Source organism: Metopolophium dirhodum, chromosome 4 (genome assembly GCF_019925205.1).
Source record: "Metopolophium dirhodum isolate CAU chromosome 4, ASM1992520v1, whole genome shotgun sequence".
NCBI classification, from domain to species: domain Eukaryota; kingdom Metazoa; phylum Arthropoda; class Insecta; order Hemiptera; family Aphididae; genus Metopolophium; species Metopolophium dirhodum.
This window is the reverse complement of record NC_083563.1, coordinates 8,929,103-8,951,346: the sequence shown is the minus strand read 5'-3', so window position 1 is coordinate 8,951,346 and position 22,244 is coordinate 8,929,103. Positions and strand designations below refer to the sequence as shown.

Here is a 22,244-nt window from a genome sequence, read left to right as displayed (position 1 = left end):
AATAAACAATATTTTAAAAAGTAAATAAAAAACACTTCGATTTGTAGGTTAGTAGCAAACCAATGTGGTTTATACCGAGTAAACAGAACTACCATGTGCTACTATCTCGTTTGATGTGTTATCACTATAATCAGATGATTGTTGTTATCATTGTTGTGTCGATAAATGAAATGCATAATACCTATTACCTGGCCTCGCCTTTGTCAAAGTACTTCTAATTGTTGTCATTGTTAATACTTAATAATTAAACACTTTATAATTTTTAAAATATCGCATAACAATAATACTTTATACTGCTACTTAAACGAATCGACACAACAAAATTTATAAGAACAACTACGAATCCGTGTTGCTGATCCAGCATATTTTCTGCACTGGTGCTATCGCGACAATCTCGTTTTCGAGTAACTGTCAACTGACAATTGGCCACGGGGACTTTTTAAGTACCTTTAAGGGATTTCTATTATGTAAGTAGAACTTTACTGTGGATTTAATCACCCTGAACAGCAATAATCCAATTCATAGTTACCATAGTTTCGTCAATAATGTTCAATCAATTACCTGCTCGATTCTTAAACTGCTACACTATTACCTAATTTTTAAGGAACATTGAATTTTCTATTTTGAACTTTTCATACTTTTCATCTATAATATACATGTTAACTGCTATACATATATATATATACACCAGGTGATCTGTTAAGCATGCTCACCCTAATTTTATGCTTAAATTATGCATAGGTATATTTCAATTCTGATTTTCGGAATTTTTAAATACATTTAAATGCCATATTTTTGAATCCCTGAAAATGTTTGTACCAATTAGGTAGGACTGACAATCTTCTTTTTTTTCAAATAAGAACCTCTAAAAAAGCTATATTTGAAAAATAAAAGTTTATATCACCACAGGACTAAAGTAATACAAAAAATATCAGACATTTTAAAATATGGTATACTTAAAAGTTAGAATTTTAATAAATGTACTATTAAAGGGAAAAATAGGAGGTGAACATGTTTAAAAAATCACCCTGTATATAATACTATATGTAGATATATTATATATCTGCAATTCTTCTATTGGATTTTATAGCAACAAATGTGTTTTTCACAATATGGAGTTGAACCTTAACATTTTCCATTTTGTGTTGCTCTGTTTTTAGATATTGCTCGAATTTCAGCTATATTACCTATTTACCCATTATTTACAGTCAACATACTCTTAACACGTTAGTTATTATACACATATTATTTTATTATAATTGTACCTATGTAATTATAATAATTAGCTTTAATTTATCAATTTTAATATATAACATCTACCTATTTAAGTTGATTTACTGATAATAATTAATACTTGTTAATTTTATCAATAATAACTTGTTTTGGTGGATATTTGTTAGTAAAATATATCCTTTAAAAATTTTAATTTTGCACTTAACTGTCATGTTGTTGATAATCTAACTTTGAATATAAAAATAAATTGTATTCATATTGATCACTATTAATAGCCCTAAGAAGTTTAAGTGGAAGATTAATTAATTACAATAAACTAATTAGGTACTTACTAAATTAGAATTATACCTGTCCTGTAATTTATACATTTATTTTGTTATCTAATGTATATTATATAAATTATAATATACAAAATATGAATAGTGTATTATTAATCTATATAATATAAAAAATTAATGTACATGTCTTATAGCCTTGGAAATTACTGAACCAACTGGCACCACATTTTGTACACATATTCCTTGATATATGGGTAGCTCGTTTTTCAATCCCTATAGAGTGGTGCTCAAAATTTGAAAATTTTTTTTTTGTTTATATATTGGGTTGCCACTGGTCATAGAAATAAAATTTAAAAGAAACAAGTAAATATAGGTAAACCATCCAACTTTTTTTTAAATAAAAGAAAAAATATTTAATTAATTGTTTGTTATTCAAATGTACAATAAAAGACAATGTCCATATGTTTGTAGCTTATAGATTTAAAAACTACTTGACCAACTTTGACGAAAGTTTCAGAAATTGTTCTTACAAATATCAGGAATGTGTAGAAGGTAGTTTGAACCACGTAGAAAAATATACTATAGCTATATGCCTATAATATGCATATATACGATGTGTCACATGCAGATGGCCGAAATCAGTCGAGTTCACAAAGCTAGGTGCACCGATGTCGATTTTCCAGTAAACTTAGATACACCAATACAGCCATATTTTATGTTTTTAATTTTTTCCCCGTCAAAGTTTGATTAAATACAGCTAGTAATAAATTGTAATACTAATACATTTATCCAGATAAAATTTAATTTATTTTTTAAACACGGTAAAACTTATTGGTTTTATCTTAAATAATTAATTGTACTAGAACTCATCACGGTAAAAATTGAACAATGTTTCATGTATTTCATTCACGTTTTAAATTGTTTTCACTGTTACTTAAGTTACTTATATTGTCACCTTAAGAGATTGTTTTAATCCTTTAAATAAATATCCTAACAGTGGCTTCAATAATACATATTAATTGTTTTATTTATTTTTTTTAGTGTGATACTCAACATGGGATCCTTCCTGTTGTCGTCTTCATTTGACGCTGATGTTGAAAAGGCAACAAGTGGTACTAGTACAACTGAAGATTGGGCTTTAATAATGGAAATATGTGATAAAGTGGGAGCCTCGTCAGTTAATTCCAAAGATTGTTTTAAGTCGATAATAAAAAGACTTTATAACCAAGACCCACATGTTGTACTCCAAGCCATTACACTTTTTGATGCATGCGTTAACAATTGTGGAAAGAATTTTCTACTCGAAGTGGCTTCGCGACATTTTGAACAGGAATACCGCAAATTATTAGCTAAAAATTTACCTCAAAAAGTGGCAGATAGATTAAAATTATTATTAAAAAAATGGGCAGAAAATGAATTCAAAAATGATCCACAGTTGAATCTTATACCATCTTTATATACTAAATTAAAACTTGAAGGTGTGGACTTTTCATTGTCTTCAGATGTAAACCATTCCAAAAGTGCTAAATCGAAAGATTTGGTATCATTGCAAGAAGTAGATGATATAGCTAAAGCTATTGAACTTAGTTTACTGGAAAATGAACGTTCTGCACAGAAAAAACCTACAGGTGAAACAGATCGGAGAGCATATTTAAAAAAAGTAAAAGCTCTGTATGATTTTGAAGCAGCCGAGGACAATGAACTGTCGTTTTCTGCTGGAGACATAATCTACGTTCTTGATTCTTCTGATCCTAATTGGTGGAAAGGATTTACTGACAAACATCCTGAAGGTCTTTTTCCAGCAAATTTTGTAACCACAGATTTATCGAATCCGAAGGACACGGCTGAGGAAGTCAATACAAAGAAATCAAAAGTCAAGCATTCTGCTGAAGATTATAAGTCTGTAGAAATTGATGAAAATAAAATTGACTGTTTGCTTCAGCTATTACGCGAAGCAAACCCAGAAGATGACAGTACAGATACTGAAGAAATGTCCATATTGGAAGCACAAGCAAATGCCATGGGGCCAATGATAGAAGCACAACTTGAACAGCTTGACAAAAAACATTCTCAACTCACTCAGTTGTGTACAGAACTCTTAGAAGCTGTAAAATTGTATAATATATTTATGAAAGACCCAGTGGCTGGCTATGCACCCAAACCACAAACTGAACCTATACAACCTCCCACAATGTCACCACAGCATATGATGCACCCTCAGCACATGCAAATGTATAATGGTATGATGGCCAACTATGCACCCTTGCCAGTTGAACATTATATGCCTGGATCACAGTATCCAGTTAATCCCACTCACATGATGCCCAGACCAAACATTGGAGGTCAGATGCACGAACAGCCATCATATCAAATGCCTAACATGCAGAACATTCCTAATTACAATCAAGTATATGGTCCAGGTCACAGTGTACCATCCGAATCTTTACCACAAGTCATGAATTATGTACCCCAACCCCAACCACCTTCACAACAGTAATCTAAATTATTTTTGTACAAATATTATTGAGCCTCGCTTTTGCATTTTACTTTAGTAGCATACAACAAAAAAAAACACATTAAGTACACAAATAAAGTATAATACAATTGCTCATTGTTATAATTTTTTTTCTTTTATATATTTTATATAATATTTATAATACTTAAAAAGAACAATGGTTCACAAATATACTATATACATTGTATCTTTTATTTTATGTAGGTAATTTAATATTGAAACAACAAAATATATATATATACTATTATTTAAAGGCCAACAACACGAGTGTTTTCATTTTATCACACCTAAGTCACCTAGGTTACCTAGCTCCGTAAGAAATGCTAAAATAATGTACTGTGACCTTGGATTTTATCAATATCTTATATCCCTGCCATTAAATACTTGAAATACCTATTGGGCCAAAAAATATATGATTTAAGTAAAAACTATTTGCATCCAAAACAAAGTATAATTCAATACTGTTACCAAATTCACCTGTATAAATAATATACCTATGATTTTTCAATTCAATTAATTCATTAATTATTCAATATGAACATCATAAAAGTATAACACACAATATATCTTAATGTGTACATCAATGATTATTGACTATTAAATACCAAGATTCCCTAATATTTCCTATGTATAATAAACTACAGATCATAGTCCCTGCTATATCCTCTCCAATTGTAGTGGTGCTCCGTGTGACTTGGATCATTTTATACTAGGTAATAAATAATAATCCATTCCGCTCTTTTCTCCATTATACAAAATTTAAAATACTCGTTTTCCACTCTCGGTTTCAATTTATCCCATACTTACTGAATACTGATACTATTTTCTCTTATAGTCTAATATGTCATTTTAATTAAAACAATTCTTTGTTATCCTTCATATAGGTTTTAAATTTTAAAAATATACTGAACTTTCCATGTAATATTTATTTTATGTATAATACTATAATGGTTGGAACATAATTGTTTTTTTTTTTATATTTGTTGAAGAAAAAAAATTTGAATATATAAACTGAATAATTGATAAAATTATTATTATTTAAGATAGTTTTCTACTTAGTAATAGTAATAACTACTAGGTAGTTTATTTTGTCCAAAATAAATTGTAAAATTTAATTTAATATATTTTTTGTTGTTTTTACTAAATAAATGATACCAAACAGTCTGTTCAATAATGTGATACAATATACCTAAGCTACTATGATTATATAATGATATAATTCAATAATATTGTTAAAGGCGTGAGTGGCATGTAGTGGAAGTTACAAATTAGTCATTGGTAAATGGTAATACAACTTCATAGTTGAATAACTAAAATAATATGATTAGATATTATATAAAACCTAACAATGTCTTAATTCATTCTCAACGATGTGTTAAAACCACGAGTACAAATAAAAAAAATTTAAAGCGCCTTACTAACTATATTATAATATATACAATTATTAATTATGATTCATACTGTTGTCATAGCAATACAAAACATTTCGTCGTCAAAAAATATATTTTTTACATATTTTATTTCTTTATTTATGGATTGTACAATTGGACAACGTAGGTACGTAGGTAGTTAGGTACCTACCTACCTAACTATAAAATTATAATTTAAAAACTATACAATATTTTTATAGACATATAGTTGCATCCCATTAAAAAGTTTCAACTAGGTACCTATCTTAAAAATTACACGTAGTCGTATCATCTCGACTGACTAATAAAATAATTGTACAATCTTATACATAAAAAAAAAAAAACAGCATAATATTAATTAATCTACAATCTAACAATATACCTTAAGCTATATTCATAAACGATAGCGGTGTTTTGAGTTACCTACTATTTATAGTACCTGATTAGGGGAGTTCAGCTGATAAAAAATAATCTAATGATTCTATATAGTACCTATACTAATATTATATATACAATGGCAAGATAGATACAATTATGTAATATATAAGGAAACTGTTTTTATAATTATATTTGTACAAAAGTGGTGTTTTTGATTCTCGATGTTTATAATAATGGGTTACATAAAATTATACCAATATTAAATAATACTGATTTGCGTTATATTTACAAAGTACGGTCGACGTCTTCCAATCCGATACGCCAACGGCCTCTCCCTGCAGCAGTGGCGTATTATAATATTATATTATTCATATAATATGCCAATTATTATGTCATTAGCTGTCGGTTCCGGCGCATCGATCGTTCCTACGCGACCTACGATGTTACGTCGTAATCTATATTATAATATAGCGTCCGGCGAAACGATCGACGCCACTGCCGCCGGACGCCACTGAACACGCGCGCGGCTATCTCATGCTCATCGCGTAGTCCTTCTCGTCAACGCCGCCGCCATACGGTATGTAATACGGATTCTGCGTGTACGGCGTGGGCACGTTCAGTGCGTTGTAGGACTGCCGAAGTGGCGACGACACGGACGACAACTTATGAGCGGGCAGCGTGGCGTAACTGTTGCTGTAGGACGCGGCCGCCGACATGGGGTACAGGACGTTCTGGCCGTTGGTCTTTGGGCACGGGCACGCCTGATTGGTGCAGTGCATCGGGGCTCCGAGGACGGGCGGCAGGGCGTTCATGTGCGAATTGTACTCGGCGGTGGACAGCCGTATGCGTACGATGCATATGATGATCACCAGTATGGCGATGAACACCACGACACCGGCCACGATGCCGATGATCAGCGTGTCGTCGTTGGCGATGGTCGCAGCCGCGACCTGGTTGGGTGCCTTGGCGACGGCCGGCGACTTCTGTTGCTGATGCGGTGGACTGGCGGTGGCCGGTGGCAGTGACCAAATTATGTCCGGCTCGGTGGTCGTCCGCTGTTTGGGCGCTTTGACGACGACGGGGCCTGCCGTGGCTGCGGTGGTGGTGGCCGCGGTTGTCGACGTCGTGGTCGTGGTCGTGGTCTGCCGGCTGACGTCACAGGTCAGGTCGTCGTCCGGGATCTCGATCAGCAGGCTGCCGGCCACGAACGCTGGCGCGGAGCACACCAGGTCCAACGCGAGCGGTGACCGCCTCAGCGCCCTGACGTTGCAGTCGCAGTAGATGGGATTGGCGCGCAGGCCGTTAAGCTTCAGCGAGCTCCGCCGGTCATCCAGGGCGGCCAGGAACTGAGATGTGAGTGTGGCCAATTGGTTGTCGAACACGTCCAGTTGGATGACCGACGACCGGGGCAACGCGATCAGCAGCGACGGTGGCAGAGCGGTCAGCGATGTGTTTTGGATTCGGATGTGCACCTGCCGGTATTTGAGGCCGGCCAGTGCGCCCGACGATATGGAAGTGATCCGCTGTCCACGTATGGTCAACGACTTGAGCCTGGGGTTCATGGCGGCCGACAGCTGACTGCCGATGGACGAGTCTTTCACTTCGATCTCCAGCGCCTCCAACGACTGCAGGTAGTTCAACAAGCCAGTGACGTCCAGGTAACCCAGTTTCGGGAATTCGTACATTTTCAGTTCGACCAGGTTACCGAGATTTCTGAACGCATTCTTTTCGATCTTGTCGCATTCAAGCAAATCGTTAATCCGCAACGACCGCAACGATTCCAGCTTGTCCAAGTCTCCCACGACGACGTTTGATATCGGGTTCCAAGAAACGTCAACCAGCTGCACCTGATTCAACTTCGGCCAAACGGCCCTCAAGGACGTCAGGCTTTGTAATTCGTTGTGCGACAAATCAAGTTCCTCTATCAGTGTCGATCGGTCAAACATATGTTCGTCCACTTCGTTTATTCGATTATAAGATAGGTTCAGTTTTTGTAGGAACGGTGTTTCCAAGGGCGATAATGACGTGATCCCAGTGCCCGCCAAATTCAATTCGCGTACCGTTTTGGGTTCACTGAGTATGTTTTTAATGGTCGCTTCAGATAGATTGTTAAACGACAAGTCGAGTTTTTTAATGTTCACCAATATACTGTCGTCGGTCTGCAACTCGGTCAATTGATTTGAAGACAAGTCTACGGATGACAAAAAGAAATATTGTTTCTGTAAACTTTTCAACGGTGCTATTGTAAACCTATTCTTGGCCAAGTTAATGTTCTCGAGAACTTTTAAACGGGTTCGGTCGAAAATTAAATCGGGTAATTCTGTCAAATTATTATTCTCCAAATCCAAATATTGTAATCTATTCAATCCTTGGAAAGTTCTCTCGCCGATTCGTTCCAAATTATTGTTGGCCAATTTAATGTTTTGCAATTGGGTAGAATTATGAAACGTCGTCTCACTTATGGTGTCAATTTGGTTATTTGCTAAATTTAATTTTCTTAGTTGTGGTAAACCAGCAAAATCAAATTCTTCCAGTGTTTTCAAACTATTTTTGCTTAAATCTACTTCTTGTAAATTTGCAAGACCAGCAATAAGCTCGGAGGGGAAAAAGTTAAATTTGTTATTTGACACTTTGATAACTTTTATACTGGGATGTACTTTAAACGTAGACGGGAACAAATAACTAATTTGATTGTTAGACAAATCGATTTCTTCCAGCGGTGTCCCATTGCTTCGTTTTGTAATGAAATATTCTCCTTTAAATGAAGACAATTTATTTTTAGACAAATTTACATATCTAATCGAAGAAAGGCCCATAAATGAACCAATGCGTATGTTCGATATTTGATTTTCCGATAAATCCAATATAACTAGGTTAGTCAAACTTTGGAACATGGTTTCCGGCAACTCGGTGATACCGTTATTTTGTATGTAAAGGTGAGTAAGTGACAAAGTCTTGAAAAACAATTCAGGGCTCAAGACTTTTATGCTAGTAAAGCTGATATCGAGTTTTTGCAGTTGTGTCAATGGGTGGAATACGCTTACAGGTATCAAAGCTAAATGAGGGTTGTGGCTCAAGTTTAAACTTGACAACGAAGACATCACGGTAAATGTATGTCGAGGTATTTCTTTTAGTTGATTGTATGACAAATCGAGAGTTTTCAACTTTTGAAGATTGATTGGTTCCGATGAAAGCGAAGCAATTCTGTTACCTTGAAGATTTAAATGTTCCAGAGTGTCTTCTAAACCTGAGAACGTCGACGGTTCTACAGACAATAGTAAATTTCCCGATAAATCAAGAACTTTTAAGAGTTTGAAATCCTAAAAAAAAGTGCCATATTAATAAAAATAAAACTTCTTAATTCATTTTTCGTGTAGCACTTACTTGAAATACATCTGGAGGTATTTCTCTGATAACGTTTCTGCTCAAACCTAGTTCAATTAAGATTTCTGACAACCCTCTAAGAATATTCGAAGAAAGCGCTGCAATTCTATTGAAATCTAGACGCAATTTGCTTAAACGTGGTAACTTACTGAGTGCAGTTGCAGGTATCAATAAGATGTTATTATCTTCCAAAGACAACGATTCAAGATTTGTTAAACCTTCAAAAGCATCATCTTCCACCTGTAAAATATATAATATTATTATATAAACCGAAGTTCGTTCAGTAATCAAAATACTTCAAATGTTTAACTTACAGTTCTTAACATGTTTACAGCTAAGTTTAAGATTTTTAATTTCTTTAAGCTCGTAAAAGTTCCCGGTGAAATGTTCCCAATGTTATTTCTACTAACGTCTAATACTTCTAATGATGCTAATTGCGAATTCTCCAATTTCTAAAATAATAAGTAGGTATAAAATAAATTAAAATATGTGAGTTTCTTGAAATAACTAAGTGTTATTATTTATATACAATATGTCGTAATTCGATTTTTAAAATTTTTTTAATTCAAAACAAATAATATTAATAATTGTATGTTACAATATTTACTTGTATCAAATTTGAAGATAAATTTAATATTTTTAAATTATCAAATTTTCTTAAAGCAAGAGATGGAAATTCAACAATAAAATTGTTGGAAATGTCTAATTTGTCCAGCTTTTCCGCACCTAAAAGTAATAAAAATGAAAATGTGTAATTAAATTATCTACTACACGTTGAAAATGTTTTTCTATTAAATTACCATAAAAAACATCACTGTTAAATTTTGACAGTCGGTTCTCTGATAATAAAAGCTGTTTCAACACTGATAAACCTTCAAACGCTCCTATTTCAATGTTGTTTACTCTGTTTGACGATAAGTCTATCTTTATTAAAGATTTTTGTGACAGAAAAGAACCTTGTTGAATACTATCTGAAAACGGATATTATTAACTATTAATATTGATCATTTAGATGAACAATTTATTCACTGTAATATACCAATTCGGTTATTTTTTAGAGATAGAGTCCGTAGCGTTTCGGGGCCATTCAATGACGTGCTGGGTATAAATGCTAAACGATTACCGTCCAACTTCAGTTCCTGTGAAAATTAATTAATAATTACATAAATGACATATTTTTAGTTTAGTGATCGATTTATAATACGCTACCTCTAAATGTACACAGCCCTTTAATATGCCTTCCTCTAAGGACGATATCCTGTTTTCGCTGAGATCCAATCGTATTAGTTTCGATAATCCATGAAATTCCGTAGAAGAAAATATTGGATTTAAGGTGTCACCTAACAAATTACCGGCCAACCTCAGATCTTCAACTGTATGCTGTATGGTATTAAATGACTTTTCGGACAATCTTCTTATAGAATTTTGCGACAAGTCTAGCTTGACTATAAAAGCGAAAAAATTATTTACATTATTTGTTTGCTTTTTTTAATATTAGTGTTTTTCGATTTACTTACCCGTAGACGGAAATAGATGTGTGGGCACAGAATGGTGACCAGCATTTCTCTGGGTGAATACCAAGACTGGCGCGTCCTTTGGTAAATTCACGTGGTCGCCTGGATAGACCACCCCATCGCAGTTTAACGCTAGACCATCGATCTGTCTCAGTTCTTCGCAAACACAAGGGTACCGGAACTCTGATTGTAAGTCTTCACATGACGTAATGGTGGACAGACATGAGTTGAAGACCATTAACGCTGCTACCAATAGCACCTCCTTCCATCTGGTACGCATGATTAATCTATGAACACAATATATTATATTATGTACTATTATAATAGGTATAATAATATATACCTATAGACATTAGACAATATATTATACAGTTTTAAAATAAACCTATTGATATTTTAACTGGTTATCATCATCTATTATTAAATTAATACTGAATTGACCAATACGCATGAAATCGCCGACGTTATTCCTTTCACTGCGAGCAACCAACCGACGGTTTGAGTTATTAAATAATTGCAGATAGTTAGCTGGGTCCCGCTATATAGGTATAATGAATAATGACAGCATGCACTGCAGTAATCCTGATAATGTTACATAAAATACTTGTTCTGGGACCGTAATAATTAGGAATTAAGTATTGGTTCATCGCGATATCGTTCTAGTTTCACAGATGTATTGAATTTCAGACAGCTTCTAAGATAATATTAAAACTCTCGATAACATCGACAAGTAGCTGTTATAACAAGGTAAAAATGAGACTTAATAATATTTAACGTTAATCTAAGTTTGACACTATTAAAAAATGTTATTTTTCAGGCTTTCAGTTCTCACGTCATTATTTGGTGCCAGCATGTCAACGATAAGATTTAATATTGCAAGAACTACATTAATAGGATTTTTTATTAAATAAAACGTTTAAGAAAAAATTACAATAGTTTAGCCTATAGGTAAATAGGTAATCTATATAGGCACTTATAAAACACCATTATAGAAAATTAATTAAAATTATTTTAGTTTTTAAACAATCAAAGTGATCAAATATATTATACCTAACTACAAATTAGTCTGGCGTCTTTCTTATAAGAATGTACACATTGAGTTAGATAATGTTTATACGCCTACCTACACTCAAAATATTAATATGATAAATAGTGAATGGGTTCAAAATTGCCCATTAGTTTGTATCGTATATATTAACTGGATATAGCCATGTAGGCATACCCCAACATTCAAAATTAAACTAATCTAATAAACGATTAACGAATCAGATCACGCATTTAGGTACATGCAACAACAGCGAATAAGTTATAATTTATAAATTATAATCGATCATCGAGATGTCTGCAGTCTTGTGGATCAAACACTATGAATAAAGGTAGTTGAATATTATTTTTCATGTTAGACATCATAATATGTGCAGTTACCAATTACCTACACTGTATACTGTTACTGCGGAATACCTACTTTAACTCAATTAATATCTACTAATCCGTTTAGCCGCAGCAGTTTACTAAAAATGATTGGAATCCGTTGTTTTTTCTTTGCGCATGATATACCTATATTATATTAATTTTGTGCTCCACTGCAATAATAATAGCATTACATTATTTCAAGTTCACGTGGAATTATAGTGGTTCACCGATTTCACAGTATGTGTTGGTTTTTTTTTGGCGGAATGTCTCATCAACCGGAAGGCTATACCTCCGGATACTTCGTACTCATTTTCCTATACTGCGCCTCTCAGTGGTCGGTATACATATTATATTCTAACGGTAATTGAAGACGAGTCGCGGAATGCAGAATCGTTAAACGCCTAAGCCGGTTAGCACGAGACGATTGAAGATTTACCGACCAATACACACGTTGGAGACATTTCGATAACTTGTATGGCTAAATCGAAGACATCAAATGCAATAAATAAAAAAATTAACTTTGTTTCGATGAACATAAATTTGCAGTAAAAAGTCATAATACATCATCGTACGAGTCCTACATCGATATAAAAGTACTTCTCAGTTTAAGATAGCTGAATATATTATATTACAAATCGATAAAATATAATTTAAATCTGTTGTATACTGTAAACGACAGAAACAGTAAAATAAAAAAAACAAATTATTTCATGTTTAAATTGTACACACCGAAAATCTTAATAACTGATGTAATATAATATGTATATCAACCACTGGGAGGCCAAGTATAGAAACATGAGTACGAATATCCGAATGTATAATAATTTTTATGATTTGCTGTTTGCTAAGTATTTCTAAAAATGCAGTGCCAGAGTACCTATACATATTTTAAATTGCACTACTCTTTCAAAACAGTTTTAAACTTAATATTTATTATATAGTAGTTATTTCTCTGAAAATTTCAATACTAAGTACTAAAACGATGATCGATCTTTTAATATTAATTAAAAAAAACACGTTTTTAAAATGCATGACTTGAATTGGTTACAGATTAATATGATATAATATACCTACCTAATATAATACGCCCCTTCACTATACCTAATATAGTATAAAATTATGATGTGTTACCTAAACATCATAAATTAATAATATACATTTTTTTATACACCATTATTATTAATCAATACACGTATTTTTTAACATTACATTTATCACAATATGACAAAATTGTGATTATTATTGAAAAATAGTACCTAAACCTAGTACCTATACACAAATACATAATGCATGGATGTCAATGTAACATTTGCAAAGTATTAGTTCATTAAAAAACATTTCAGGAAAACCACTCTTCGAATTAAAATGTTGTGATGAATACACGAACGGTTCGATCAATAAATTAAATTTATTATAACGATAACTATAGCCTATAAGCAGTCTAGGCATAATAATTATGAATAATAATCTAGTCCCAATATTATTATGTTTTTTTTTTTAATTTTGAGAAACTTATATTTTTTAACTTTTTTATACACATACAAAATATAATTTTCGTTTGATCTTCACATTCCACGATAAATAAAATAAACTGTGCCAAACCGTCCGTCCGAATTTATACGATACCTACATATACCTACCTAATATAAATTATAGTAAGTTTACAATATATATAATAAGTATATAATATATGTACAATATACATATATGTATACTATATAATTGTAAGTTATTTATAAATTATAATCAAATACACATAAGTTGTATGTGTAATATTATTATACTTGATAAAATGATAGCTATAATGAATGCTGTGTCTTAAATTTCTACTTCATTTATTTTAATATATCTTATGCAATTGTTTATGTATAATATATTAATTAAAGCATTACCGAGTTGCATGGACTCGTGCACGTCAAGTACAGGTACTTATACCAATAAATTTTAATCACAAATATGAAATAACAACTTAAAATTTTCAACCGATTACCTATTATAAAGTAATTAATGATCACTATAAATACGGGGTAAAAATGTATAATATAATGTAAGCGTAAGGTGTTAATATATTGTTTGTCAGACAATAAATCATGAATAAAAATAATTGAAATATTATACATCTATGTATCAATCTGTAGTTTAATTGAAAGTGCATAAATTACCGTCCATCAATATCATCAGTACCTAAAGAAAATACACTAATACATATTATAAGATACAGGAATGCTGTCGTAACTTTTATTAAACCATATCAAATGATTTTATATATTCACCTAACGCAGATCACGGATAATAAGTGCATTAAAAGTATAATTATTTATTCAGTAATAAAATTAAAACATTAAAAAATATAGTATAATGTATAAGTTGTTTCATGAAACCGTGATTAAAATTTTTCAAAACTAATATAAATAATAATAAAATTATATAAGCATAACTACTTTAAAAATCATAAAAAAACGGCAAGCATCTAAAAGGTTTTTTAAATATGTATATATGTATAAAAATAAACTGTGATGTGTAGGTATTATTATTTATTTGAACATATATTTTTTATATCATTATTATTTATTAATGTTATCATGTTATATGTTACTGTGTCAAACTATCAATTTTCGTACCTCATGAGGAATATAAAAAAAAAATTACAATAGTAATGGTCAGTATGAAATGTTACCGATTTGTACAGAATGTTCTCAGAATTGAGTCAATGTCCTCTATTTGTTAGGTATAGGTATTATATATATATATATATATATATATATATATATGTATATGTTCAATGAAGCGGACTGTGGACAATATATTATAGTACCTAGTATATAGGTATTCTAATATAATACTGTTCAGTAAATTCTATTTATTCTTTAAAAAAACAATAATTTATGCATACTTTTACCATTCAATATTATTGTAGGTTTGAACTTTGATTTGAATAAGAAATAAATGAGATATATTGTTTTACAAACAGCGTCGAAGACATTATATTATACAAACATAAGAGTGGTAAATTAATATTTAGTTAAATAATAATTCGTTCGTATAAATGTACACAAATTATTAAATTCTAAGATGAATAAATTCAGAAGTAAAATTCAAATTGAATATTATATGTATCTAATGTTGGACACTTTACCATACATGTAAAGTATAAAATGTAACCATCTTCCAATAAAATAATAAAATGTACTATAATAATATTAAAGGAGTACTTTGTTAATAATTATGAAATTTGGTTTCTAAATAGGTATTGCTAGAAAAATATATTGAGAATTTTGTACAAGTTTGGTCCGGACCCCGTAGTCCCAACCCCTCGACAGATATTGCTTAGAAAAGTCATGTAGGTACACACTCGTATAACACAGGCTTAAGTTTTGTAGGAATGTCGTATATAATTTTAAGTCTATTACATTATATGGATACATTGTACAAACTGTTCAATATAAAACTAAAAGAGCAAAACAAAGAAGTTTTTGTTTCGGTTACTTGGACCACAATATATTTAAAACGTAAAAAATCATAATATATATATTTTGTATTTCAACGATATCAAAGTCTGTAGATATTGGTCAAGGGTATATATTATTATTTTCATTTTCTTGAAGGTTTTTCTCCGTGTGCAAAATTTAAATCGATTTATATTGTGGTCGATTAATATTATCTATTGGACTGTCTTGTCTAGACTATAATCGTATTTACTTGAATGCATTATATTGTGTATAATATTCATGTGTTATCTTTTGTCTTATAATTCATATTATTCTTTAAATAATACTGGTGCGGCACATGCGTACCTATATTATGAGTTGTTACTTATTAGTGATTACTCATAATTATATTTAATATTTTAATCATTAGGCCATGAATATATTATTATGAATAAAAAATTTAGACAGTTTAAAAGAATCTAAGAATCGTAGAAGAATTGATTATTATTTATTACTAGGAAATAAATTAACATATTATCACCTACTAAACATTTAAGTACGCAAGTTTTGTTTATTTAAACAATACAATTAGCTTCATCTTCATTTAAACGAGATATTATAATTATAGTAATCTCAATGGCATGGATTAAAGTTATTTTTTTTATCTGCTGCGATTGATAGTTATTTTTGTCCAACTGCAGTGTTTAAGTATTTTTTTGGATAATGTTTTTTAACACCTTTCTAAAAGTTACATACAGATTTATTTGTTTAGAATCATAAGCTAAAGAATAGTTCTATCTATATATAAATATATTGCTGCATTACTAAATAAACAAGTAGAGTTATGCATTTAATAGACCAACCGCCTATTGGTTTAAGATTAATAAATATAATTGAAAAACACATATATCATATGTGTTTAGCAAAAGAAACTACTATTGTGTCGTTGTAGATATATGTTATATATTTTCATACCTATTTATAGTTTATGGTTTTTGACATTTACATGGATACTTTTATTGAGTTGAATTAAATATTTATTAAATAATTCAAACCCAAACTAAATCGATTTATGAATTCGTTTCATTGAGGTACCTAGGTATATGCTCTTAAATAGGTATTATATATATATTATATACATTGATACTATATTAATAGTGGTAATATTATCATGAGTCATTACCTATAACTATAGATTTTAGATACCTTATATTATATGGGCGCCTACGTCATATTATACCTACCAAACCTACCTATGTAATTTAATTTTTTTCTCAATCGTTAAAATAAGTAAAAATGAAAAAAAATAAAATCTCAAAATAATACGCACTAACCATATTGAATTCTATTGTTAACATAGTTACAGGCCCAGAAGCCCGCGAGTGATTTAATTTCACTTCATCGGTAGTGACGCGTATAGGTACGTTGAATTTGGTGGTTATTTATTATTATGATTATTATGATTATTATGATTATTATGATTATTATTATTATTACTATTCATTACGCTGTATCAAAAACTACCTCTGATGGAGAAAGCGTTCCCATGTACACAAACTAAATGTGAAGTACCTATATTTACGCGTTAAACACACTATATGCACATTGCACACACAGTACACACACACGATACATATAGCTAAACAATATATATAATATGATGTGTAATTGTATATTTTATTATACGAGTAGTATGTACTTAGATACAATGTATAATATAATATAAGAACACATATTCAAAAATATAACGAACAAAATATCAGCACGTAAACCCATCGCGAAGTATAACAACTCTGTCATTATCTGCGTGAGAACAAACTGTATATAGTAGGTACACCAACTAACTAGTATAGTGATGATGAAAAAAGAACATAATTTTCAAAATAATAGCGAGCTAAAGAAATAATAAAACTGTTTTCTATTTTTTTATCAACGCGTAATTCTTAATGACAATACATCAGACGAGCACCTATAGCGATTATAGACTATATAATATACAGTTCGATCACAACAAATTATCTTTCTTCTTCGATCCTACGAAAAAAAAATTCGTCAACCTGCTGAGAATCCGAAAAAAATTATAATAATACGTTATCCGGTTCACTATTTTGAAACAATCAACTCGGTCGTCACCGTAGGTATATAAAAGGTATATAATATACAGTTGGTTCCGGTCATCCGAGCACACTAACTTCCCTTGTACTATAAAATGTATAATATATTCACAACCGTTTAATGTTATTGTTATTAGGAGGGTTCTTTATATGAAGAATAGTTAAATAAAATATTAAAGTTTCAATTTTTTGGAAAATAAAACATTTTGTTCATAAACTATGTATAATATTTTTGCATTATTTTTTTCTTTTCAAAATATGATTAGATTCACATTTTTTTGAACGAATTACATTATAAACTTTCTCCATAAAATGGCTTTTGTAATTTTATTCATTGAATTATTTTCCTGTGTCACTTACTTATTCAATCTTTACAGTGAAACACTTAAATTGCTAGGTACTTATTGAAAACAATTTAAATGAAACAACCATAACGATAAATTAATTGTTAAATAACTACCTAAATATTATATTAAGCGCCGCATAAAAGTGAAATTAATTTCAAAGATTAAAAAAGTATTTTAGTAAAAACATCTAAAAAATAACCTATTTTTTTTATTTAGTATCAAGTTGTTGTTTATTGGATTACAAATCAAACTATTATTCTTGAATACTTAACACTTGTATGGGTACAATAAATATACATAATATACATACATAAATACCTAGGTATCCAGTCAGAGATAGAACCTATAGAAGTAGTATGTTCTATGTACTTAAATTATAAAAACGTTGATTGAAATCTTGCATAACTAATATGAAGATTTTACATTTACGAGAATACAAGAAATTATAATGTTTAAATAATAATGTAATATATAATGTATATGTGCAGTTAGGAAAATATACATCTAAAACTAAAGATGCAAAGATACTTCGGTACCTAGAACATAAGACTTAAAAAATTACTTTTGTCTTATGATTTTGTATTTTAAAAATGCATTATTATATAGCAGCAGGTTAACGTTAACCATAATAATATTATGTTCTTAGAATTTTCGAAAAAGATTCAAAACCGTCGAATGCGTAAGGAATTGTTATAATGTGTACCCACAACGAAATCATGTGGTTGAGGGAGTATAATATATAATTTAAATACGAATGCCGTCAATTTGGACCTAGTCGAGCGACAGGTGGTATTTCAGGTGCAGAGGAGTTGTAGACCTATACGATTCTTCACTTCTAATGCAACAGTACAATTCCATTTTGTATACTTCATAATCATAAACGCTGTGTCATTGTTGTTACGGTGAATATTATTGTAAAGAACATAATTTATCAAATACCTATGTATTTTTTTTTACAACCAATATAATATATAATGGGTACACTCTAAAGAATCGTCATCCAAATATTTTATTTATTCCTAAAATAAATTATTTGAGATTTAATACTTGTTATGAAATATATAAATTATTGCTTATTGAAGAATGTTTTATCGTTTAAGGAATATATAATGAAAAAAATTTTAATGTAATACCTAAAGATATCTATTTAAACAATATAAAAATATATATTAACATTATAAATTATAGCATGGATATCCTAATCTATATTATACTCGTACGACTACGTTACTTAATAAGTATTATAAATAACTATACATTTAGGTTAGTCAGAATTTAATTTTTTATGCGAGTAATATGTAGCGACCTAATTGTAAAATCGTGTTACCGATAATTTATGTACTTTCAAATAGGTAATTTAAACCACGTTTGAAATATATTGCCTGTCGAAAAAAAATTAAATTGTTTTTCAGTTAATCTGTTGATTAGTTTTTTAGAATTTTTGTGAACTTAAATATTTCAATAATGGTTTGACTTTATTTCACTGAATTTATTTTTAAATTGCTGTTATCAATCAAACGCTTGTTGACATCTTCCGCTAAAACATATTTCATAACAGGAGAGGACTGGCTAGGGTGGCGAATGCACGATCTCCGCCTGCAGGGCTTGTCGAAAATCTGGGCTGCTTGAATACATTTGGGCCGATAACTTATAAATATTTTATTATTAGCCCAAAATTGGGCCGTATTTTCTATTTCCCGGCACTAATATTTATTCCCTGTCCACCCCTGTTTTATAAATAGTTTAGGTAAAAAAAAACAACAGCTAAATATATAAATATAGATGCACAGATATATGTTGTTTATACATAATATTTCCAAAAGCATATATTTATCAGCTTTTCAATGCACAAGAAACTAAGAGGATACTCTTTATTCACAGCTCTATAGTAATTCTTAAACTTATTACAAAATATATTATAAGTATTTATAAGTTATAAGTTATAACTATATTATCTTTGAAGTTTTTATTAAAATTAACTAGATGCATAAAAATTCCTACAAGTATATAAACGAAAACGGGAGACCATGTGACATATTAAATTAATTGTAGGGAAATTAAAACGGTTGATATCAAACGACAAACATTAATTGTTATACTTATTACTTAGGACTTATTACACGCTTATATACCAATAATGGCAAATGTAAAGAAAACTTATCAAAAATGAATTTTAATGATTTAACCTCTGAAATAATTTTTTTTATATCTACTAAATTGTTATTGTATTTGTATTATTATTATAATAGTTATAAGAGTAACTAAGTAAGTAGTAATTACAAAATATGTTTGAAAGTCATGACTTATAAACAAAAATTGAAGTGAGTTTACTTTTATAATTGTTTCAAACAACTTAACAAGAACAAACAGTTTTGCAATGGTTGCACATTTGCGTGTATAACACTTTGCATGTTAATATATTACACGGCATCTGACATATCATAATAAAAATAACATGTAATTAGTAATTAGATGGATTTTAGAAACAAATAATATGAATAAATTTATTGAGACCAATTTATTATGATTGGTAAGATATAAATTATTTATTACCTACCTAACTGTGTATAAAAGAAATTCAAAAAAATTATTTGTTATACATTGTCTTCTTTGTCTATAATTTTTAAACACATGCGACAGCATATTATTTATTTATACCCGGTATATTATATGATAAATTACTAACTATTATCCTCTAAATTTTTACCTTATAAAGGTTTTAAGTTTATCTTTAAGAACAATTTGTAAAAAAAAAACGTCTATGTAAATTTGTATTAATTTTGAATAATATAAACTTATTTTTACATTTAATAATAATATCTAAATATAGTACCATAATGGCATAATACCGTATTATTATAATTTATAACGAATTATAATAATTAGTACTTAGTAGCAATGTGAATATTCATTAGAATAATATGTTAAAATACTTGTTATTTTCATTACATAACTTGAAGTAAAAAAATCGATTAATAATTTATACAGGAAAAACTGAAACAACATTTTTGTTTACGAAGAATTTCGCATACTTACCACCTACATAAACCTTAATTGGTCCGTCTAGATTTTAAATGTGGTTAAATACTAAAATTTTGTCTTTGTGCAAATCTCTTATAGTCTAACACCCGGATATTAAATACATTCCAAAATATTTTTAAACGAATGCATATTTTATTTTATGGAAATGTTAATTCCGGAGTACATGCACATTTTATAATAATGGGTTAGTCACCCAATCACATAATAATTACATTAATGGTTTTATATCGTCCATTGAAATTAATATTATTGAACTAGAAAAATAATCACATTGTAATACACAATATGTTGAAATACTTGTTGATAAATAGATGTGTAAACGATTACCTAAATATAGCAAGTGAAGTCCTGTAGACAAGTCCGTATACATAATTTAGTATTTGTTGGATTACCGATAATTTCATATGTGGATAAATATTGCAGTTAGATTTTTATAAAAATAATATTTTATATTTATATAATTTATATTTTAACCGATTGTGAAGGGTGAAATCATGTTTCCGTACATTTCATTGCGTAGTTTAAAATATTGTTTTAATTTAAGCAACTATACTCTATAGTATAATATATAGGACAATTTTCCAGTTTTCAATCTGTTACTGCCGTTATGCAGTGTATCCATCTATATTGTTTTCCTGTTCTAACTTTCTGAGAGTATCTATTTATAATTGGGATAAAAACCTACTTTTTTCACTCTATGCTCATAATAGATAATATATTATATAGGTGTAGGCTCCCTTAAGTACTAGGTACTGAATGTTCTATTGTTCAACTTAGTAGAATTTAAAATTAATAAAGAGACTAAAAAAAATTTGTCACGCACATTCTTATATAATTCTCGATGGGAACAATTGTATCCATTTTTTTTCACCAACATAGAACTAAATAAAAGATTTATTCATAATAATAACCATCTACTCCGATGATGACATCCAATAGCCTTCATACGAATCTCTTAAATATTTTATGAATCTTATGAATCTTATACTTCAGAAAACCATTTCTCATGATTTCTATGCTATTTAACAACCCAATTTGACAATTATTATATAAAATATTAATACTTTTATCATAAAAGTTTTATGGCGTTATTTTTTTTCATGAAACCAATCAAATATATTTTGAAACCTAGCAAACATGAAATTGCACACCGAAAGGCACAAAGAAGTATTGTTAGTCAGATATGTAC

At 30.0% G+C, this 22,244-nt stretch overlaps 2 protein-coding genes across 2 annotated transcripts in view; one reads left to right on the top strand and one right to left on the bottom strand.

Annotated features, from left to right (window-relative positions):
• Positions 1-165: 165 nt before the first annotated feature.
• LOC132942461 (signal transducing adapter molecule 1) lies at positions 166-4,288 on the top strand. Its single transcript, XM_061010859.1, has 2 exons — positions 166-467; positions 2,553-4,288. Exon 2 carries the CDS (start codon positions 2,566-2,568, stop codon positions 4,006-4,008), a length of 1,443 nt encoding a protein of 480 aa, XP_060866842.1. The 5' UTR covers positions 166-467; positions 2,553-2,565; the 3' UTR covers positions 4,009-4,288.
• Positions 4,289-5,216: 928 nt separating this feature from the next.
• The window catches only part of LOC132942460 (protein artichoke), a 29,519-nt gene continuing 12,491 nt past the window's right edge, over positions 5,217-22,244 (bottom strand). Inside the window, exons 2-9 of the mRNA XM_061010858.1 lie at positions 10,715-10,998; positions 10,407-10,642; positions 10,237-10,336; positions 9,998-10,168; positions 9,805-9,923; positions 9,512-9,649; positions 9,198-9,437; positions 5,217-9,133 (exon numbers count right to left, since the gene is read on the bottom strand). Of these exons, the coding sequence (XP_060866841.1) occupies positions 6,341-9,133; positions 9,198-9,437; positions 9,512-9,649; positions 9,805-9,923; positions 9,998-10,168; positions 10,237-10,336; positions 10,407-10,642; positions 10,715-10,991 (4,074 nt within the window). The 5' untranslated portion in view covers positions 10,992-10,998 and the 3' untranslated portion in view covers positions 5,217-6,340. The remainder of the gene's footprint in view (positions 9,134-9,197; positions 9,438-9,511; positions 9,650-9,804; positions 9,924-9,997; positions 10,169-10,236; positions 10,337-10,406; positions 10,643-10,714; positions 10,999-22,244) is intronic.

Excerpts from the sequence above, each read along its gene's own strand:
- LOC132942461 (XM_061010859.1), top strand. The coding sequence starts at position 2,566 with ATGGGATCCTTCCTGTTGTCGTCTTCATTTGACGCTGATGTTGAAAAG.